Source organism: Aquarana catesbeiana, linkage group LG02 (genome assembly GCF_042186555.1).
Source record: "Aquarana catesbeiana isolate 2022-GZ linkage group LG02, ASM4218655v1, whole genome shotgun sequence".
NCBI classification, from domain to species: Eukaryota; Metazoa; Chordata; class Amphibia; order Anura; family Ranidae; genus Aquarana; species Aquarana catesbeiana.
Genome location: NC_133325.1, coordinates 147,604,591 through 147,612,051, shown reverse-complemented (window position 1 = coordinate 147,612,051; position 7,461 = coordinate 147,604,591). Strand labels below are relative to the sequence as shown.

Here is a 7,461-nt window from a genome sequence, read left to right as displayed (position 1 = left end):
TCCATGTATGTGTCATCCCCATGGTGTGCCAAAATTGATATAAAATCCAGCACAGTGTAATTTATCTAATGCAAAACGAGGTCTCCATCCAAAAATAGATACATTAGAACATTGCTTTCCAATTATTTATTGTTGTATTTAATAGCGCCCACTCCAAATATCCCAAGTGTTATCCAAGATAAGAGGCGCTGTTATTAATTGTTTAGAGCTGGCATAAACTATGTATGATGCAAAAGAGAAATATTAAAATAGCAGCTCATTATTCATGCGAGTCACTGGGAGGAAGGCCAGTCCCATAGATGAGAGTGTGGAATGTGCAGACCCATTTCACCCACTAGGAGTCCTATTTTTCTAACTCAAATGTATCTTCCAGCATGTCCTAGGCTAGCTCCTCAGGAGGGGACACTGCTATATGTAGGAGGGAGAGATGATGGATGAATAGAAGGAGGGTCTGAGAAAGACAGAAAGAAAGAAAGAAAGAAAGAAAGAAAGAAAGAAAGAAAGAAAGAAAGAAAGAAAGAAAGAAAGAAAGAAAGAAAGAAAGAACATATAAATAGATCGACAGACAGACAGAGATTGATGTATGAAACAATCCATAATCCCCCCAATTTTTCTATGTTTCTAAAACTCTCCCTGTGTGTATTTTCTTATTTTTAGCATGCAACTATTTATTTTCTTAACTTGAAATTTAAAAGAAGCTTCGATTCAAAGTATCTATCTATCTATCTATCTATCTATCTATCTATCTATCTATCTATCTATCTATCTATCTATCTATCTATCTATCTATCTATTTAAGATGTCCCATCTGTCTATCTACATTTTATATAGGGTCGAGGTCTCCCCTAAAATTAATGTCGGGTAGAGAACTCCTTCAGGTTGAAATCCATGTCTGTGGGATGGGAGAAGCTCTTTGTTTGAGGTCTGAAAGCCTGGGAAGGATGCTATCATACACAGAAAGACAAAAGGGGAGCTATACACCGCAGTGCAGGACAATAAAATCTGTTCTGTCACTAGAGCAACACTCCTGAATGAAACCCTGTTAGATACAAACATATACAGCCTGATAGTAGTTGAAAATGTTCACTCAGAAAAGAAGAGAAGACTCACTCCAATTATGCAATGATTTGACGAGTAAATTTCATATATATATATATATATATATATATATATATATATATATATATATATCGTGAAATAATTCTTATTTGAGTGAATATTTGAGTGAATATGACTCCTTTAGTAGATCAGGCTCATAACATTCACGTACACTTGCTTGAATTGACATTATCTGTGACCAGAAAGCGCTCGAAATATAGGCGATGTGAACTATTTTATATTACATGTATCTATATGTAAAGATTAAAAATATATGCGCTCCTACTTATACGGCATTGCTAGTTTGAGGAGCAGAAAAAATAATGATGAATTGGGATGGATGGATAGATTTATCACACATGTACACAATATGGATAGACACATCGTAATGATATATATATATATATATATATATATATATATATATATATATATAGCCACAATTATTCAAAGCAGATTAGAAATGGCTTCTCCAATGGTGACAGCTTCATCATACTGGGCTTATCAAGCCTTTGCTCTGCTATCGCATAATACCCTAAACGTATTTCCCCACTGCCCCAGTATAGACCAGCCTGTCTCCTCTATGTGCCCCACTATTTTTTTAATCCATGCTTTCGCTGCACTTACGCCAGGAGCAATGATATATTTTATGTTTAAATTTCCATTACAGCACAATGAATTCAGCAGATTTTATTATTTTTTTCATTCAACTGTCTCCCGATAAAATGTGTGTGTTGTATAATGTAGATGAATGTCACTACTGTTTTCTAGTTTCAGCACTGTGAAGCAGATTGGTAGGAAATATATGTATGGAAATAAAGTAAAAGAAACTTTTGCCTATTCTCAGAAAGTCTTCCATTGAGTGAAGTCTGTCTAGCAAGGCAGCTCAGCTCTGAATTTTCTGCTCAGCTAGTATTTTTAAGCTAAAGCAGCTGGGGGCGCCTGTTGCTTGGCAAATATCTATCATCCACTCTCTTCTGAGCAATGAGAGGAGAGCATTTATACAATAGAGCCAGGCTCATAGTAAATATTCCAATCAAAGATCGGAAGCAAGACATCACTTTAAACTTACATCTCCCATTTAGATGTCACGTAATAAGTATGTTTGTTCTGTATGATAGTTTCATTTATTTGCTGCGACAATGCTAATTAAACCTTTACTGTATCCTCCATAACTAAGTTTTCAATAAATCTAAGAAATCATGAATCATTCATAAAATGTCAGCTTGTTTACACCGAGAAGCATTACAGGCAGACGGTACATTATACAGCAAAAATCAGCAGGGCTGGGAGTTCTTCTACGTGGCTGCTAGGGGGGGCTACAGCGCCTCTTAGTCCCCTGCTGCGACAAATGTCTCATCAGTGTGCTGCCAGAATTATGATCATCAGATAAACATTGTTTACACTTCAGATACTGTGTAGATGGAGTTCTATAACTTGCATGTGTGGAATATTTTTTTATATATTGGAATTATTGATCCAACTCTGGAGTCAGCACCCTGTGATTAAAAAAAAAGCACCCTGTTATGTGTGAGTGGGCACAGACAATGATGGAGAAAGCTTGTACTTAGGCCCCTCAGACACTTCACATAGAGGTGATCTCATACTTACTACGACCTTCTAACCAGAAGGCACAGGGCTTGAGTCACCTTTCTTAAAAGCCCCATAAAATGACAAGTGTGATACTCAGATAGTCGCTAAAAGCGCTCATCCCTTGCTCACCATTGTGCCAGACCCCCGCATTTACTGTCAGACCAAATCTTCCGCAATTTCCAGGCTGCAAACTCGATTACTAATAGGTGCTAAAGTCCTCAATGACGCCAATGATGTGGTTAGGGTGAGGCAGATAAAACGCTTGTCTCATGTACAAAGTACAGGGGTCTAACATTGTACAATGTGAATGTGTGTGGTGTAGTGTATGTGTGTGTGAATGTGTAGTGTGTGTGCTGTATTGTGTGTGGTGTAGTGTGTGTGAATGTGTGTGGTGTAGTGTATGTGTGTGTGAATGTGTAGTGTGTGTGCTGTATTGTTTGTGGTGTAGTGTGTGTGTAGTGTAGTGTGTGTGAATGTGTGTGGTGTAGTGTATGTGTGGTTACAAAGTGTGTATGTGTGTGGTGTAGTGTGTGTGCTGTAATGTGTGTGTGTTTTGTGTATGAGTGTGTTGAGTAAATATTTTTATCTGCAGTTGATCGTGGTTGTCTATAATCTATCTATCTATCTATCTATCTATCTATCTATCTATCTATCTATCTATCTATATTCCTTCTCTATATTCCTTCTCTCTCTCTCTCTCTCTCTCTCTCTCTCTCTCTCTCTCTCTCATATAATCATGTTCTTATTGTGGTTGGTAATAGTAATATTTGTGGTAGCAGTCATTTTTGTTATGGTCTACGATACTAATCTCTAGTACAGTGGTACTGACACAGCTATATTCACATTTTTAAAACGGGTATTGTCCTTTTTGTCCAAAACGCATTTGCCTCTGGTATGTCTTTATGCATTCAGATTTTTGGATTTTGATGTATCTGAACACAGCACATGTTTACGCACCTCTGCAAATGCCTCTATTGAAAACAATGGGACATATTTACTAAAACTGGTGCATTCATAATCTGATGCAGCTGTGCACGGTAGCCAATCAGCTTCTAAGGGTGGCCATATATTCAATTATATTGTACAATTTTTCCCTTAGTTTTAACAAAAAACATATAATATGAGGTCAAAACTAAACCACTTTCAATTGTATCCAATTAGGCAGGCCCTTGCACTACGTAGTTTAAGGTAAATCTAAAGGGAAATTGTACAAGTAAATTGAACATGTATGGCCAGCCTAACTTCAGCTTGTTCAATTAAGCTTTGGCAATAAAACCTGGAAACTGATTGGTTTCTATGCAGTGTTGCATCAAATTTTGCCCTCTCCAGTTTTAGTAAATAACCCCCAATGCAACTGCGTTCAGATCCTGTAAATAATAAATACTTGTCATTTTATTTTAACCACAGTGTGAACAAAGGCTTACTAGCCTCCCACTGGTAGGACCTCAGCACAATGGTTAAGACCTCGGCACCATTATTATTACTACTACTACTGTTCTTTATCATATACTAATCTCTGCTACAACATGTTCCTTTTAAAGCAAAGGACAATAGACCTGTCATTAGCCTGTTCTGTTAGGACCGGGGCACTATGTAGAATTGTGGACCTACCTGTGCTCCTATCCATCCTCCTGAGAATTTTGTGGAATCAATGAAAATCAGGGGATCATTCACGGAACTGAATGAAAGTAGAGGCCACGAGGAAAAGGAGACAGTTGAAGAACAGAAAGCAGCCATATATTTGATAAATGTATTTATTGTCCGAAATCACATAAAGTACATCATCGTTGTTACTTATTAAGCACAATAAACGTGGCTATATATAGATCAAACGTGCCTGGAGCATTATGTCCCTACCGCATTGAGTGAGGTAGGAATTGTGTCAACATTATCCTTTAATAAGACCCTAAATTGAATGCACATGTTATAAGAAGGCCAGCACTCCATGGACAGGCACCGCCATCTACCCCAGCACACAGCAAGGCAGATTTCATTGCTGCCTTCCTCTCACATATAGGGGATAGAAATGATTCAGAATGCACTTGACCACACTATTGCACGTGTAAGTTACTAGTCTTCCTTCCAATGTCTTCTATAAAATAACAGATGAGCTGGCTGTAGGAGTGAGGTGTGCCCCCTTCATATGTGGGCACCTTTCACCGAAGATCAGCCACTGACACATGGAAATCTAAAGATTGAATGGAAAGATAAAGACTTGTGAGTGAGATATTGCACTGCAGCCTCAGCATTAGTCTTCCAGGATCTAATTGCATACCCAGAAGTGATTTGACTTCCAGTAACAAAAAATAAAAATAGGATCCCCTCGGGATTGGATTGCAACACAGCAAAGCCACTGAGCTAGTAATGAAGGTGATTTGTTCATTACAAATGAGGCATCCATTATTTCCCTTCATACTGTATTTCTCTGCCATAATTTATAAGGCCAGCAATGAAGCTGTGTGGGCTAGCTAAAAAAAAAGAAAAAAAACTTGATGAAAAGCAGGTACCATTCAGGATTTTTTCCTGCTCGGGATCGCCTCCATCCTTTACAGGTCGTAAATAAGACTCCTTTAGCCAGTTCTGCCCGGCCATGACCGTGAACGTAAAGGGAAGCACGTGGTGGTGATTTAAACATCCCAGAAATTGCTGGTTTGCAATAAAATTAATCCCCTTTGAAATAAAACGAATGGAGCAAAGCTTGCAGGGGACAAAAATCCCACACACTGCTATCTCCCCAGAAATCCCTTTCATCTTTCTTTCTTTCTTTCTTTCTTTCTTTCTTTCTTTCTTTCTTTCTTTCTTTCTTTCTTTCTTTCTTTCTTTCTTTCTTTCTTTCTTTCTTCATTACATGACAATTGGAAGTGATCCTATGCTGTAGAGTGAACCCTCGTTCAATTTGCATTTTTAGTTTTTTTGCCTATTGAATTTAATAAACCGATAACATAATAATTACTCCACCCCCTCCTTTTTCCCCTTCAAAAAGCACGTTAAACATTCACAGAAAAACAGGATTACTTTGGTGTATAATAGTGCTAAAGTGTCAATTAAACTTGACAGGATCTTGTTACAATTCTCCCTTGTCGTTTAGGATAGCATTAATGGCTGCAACCTAATATATTTTTAGACTGATCATTATTCCTTGGTGGTGGGCTTCCCTATCAGAAAGGCAGGTATTCGTATTTTAATTACATCTGTATTTTTTTTTAAAACGTTTGTCTTCGTTAACCTATATATTGAAAGCTCATAGGACTCACGATCCAATACGATAAAATAAATATATACATACATAATGATACACCTATATGAATATAAACAAAAAATCTCATGGAAAAGCATTTGTATATATATTTATATATCTGGGGAGTAATTAACAACAGCTCACAGTTCGCCGTTTAATTATGCCAGCAAATGTGCACATTCTGAAATGTATAGACGCAGTGACTATACAATACAATACTGCATGGTTATGTTATTTCAATAACACATAGAATTATTATGCTACTTCTTCAGTCTATGAATGATGGGGAAAATATACTTCGAGCCCATCATCGCACGACAGGGGTCCTTCACTTTCCCTATAGACATTCACAGCTATGTGAAATAGCACCAAAGCATGACAGCCAGTCGCCTGTCAGTCAATAGAGAAGCAAGGCAACAGAGCCAGCCAGCCCCACAGAGAAAGAAAAAAAAAAACAATGTTTTTCCACCTCTGACTATTTCTGCAGGATAGATTTAGGGCAGTTCGGAAAAAAAAGGTCATTGAAATTCTTGAGATCTCCAGCTTGTTGTACATATTGCATGTTGTGACTCACAGAAAGCACTCTGTCCCTCACCACCAAGTACAGAACAAAGTTCATTTGGGGTGAGAGTGGTAGTCATCTTAATAAAAGGGAAGGGGGGGGGGGACACTGACCAATATTGTTGGCAGTTCTGCTGATTCTGGAATAAGTACAAAGCCATAGATGATGACAGAACACGAGAGGACAAGGAGAAGAAGACCTGCAGCAGCTGCATGGGAAGGAATGTATCAGGCAGTCCATAGCTTTCCAACATCCCCTCAGTCTAGCTGGTGGCCTCTTTGTAGACATGTGCTGGTGGCACTGGAGGCTTTGCATGTGTCCAGCTCTCTGTGATTCCTGTGCATACATGTCCACACAGGTCTAGAAGAAAGACATGGCCTGCTCTCTCATGAGAAGTCTCTTCTTCTTCATCCTCCGGTTCTGGAACCAAATCTTCACCTGCTGGTCACTGAGACTCAACCGGTCAGACAGTTCTCTCCTCCGCTGTCTGGTGATAAATTCATTGACCATAAACTCTCCTTCCAGTTCTGCTAGCTGAAACTTGGAGTATGGCTTCCTTTTCTTGCGGGATCTGGTGTGCATGGGGTACCAGGGGGCTCCTGTACAAAATGAACACATGTCAGAAATGGCCAGACATGAATATATATATATATATATATATATATATATATATATATATATATATATATATATATATATATATATATATCAGACTGCCTATGGTTTATATACATATCCCTAACCACTAATCTATTATACCAGTGTTATCACGTAACTGACAGACAATTCACAAATATTTTAATCCCAGCCTAAGGTACCCTATTTTCAGCCATGTGACTATTTTTTACATTTCATTTAACTCAACTGTCACTCTTTTTTGAAAATGAGGATACTTATATTTCCTCCCTCTATCCTTAATCGTGTAAAAAAAGAACTGATGTTACTTTTTTATAGCCCACGATGATGCCAA

General features: G+C 38.1%; 1 protein-coding gene across 1 annotated transcript in view; it reads right to left on the bottom strand.

Annotated features, from left to right (window-relative positions):
* Nucleotides 1-6,744: 6,744 nt before the first annotated feature.
* Nucleotides 6,745-7,461, bottom strand: part of HOXC12 (homeobox C12) — a 2,406-nt gene continuing 1,689 nt past the window's right edge. Inside the window, exon 2 of the mRNA XM_073617888.1 lies at nt 6,745-7,090. Within this exon, the coding sequence (XP_073473989.1) occupies nt 6,852-7,090 (239 nt within the window). The 3' untranslated portion in view covers nt 6,745-6,851. The remainder of the gene's footprint in view (nt 7,091-7,461) is intronic.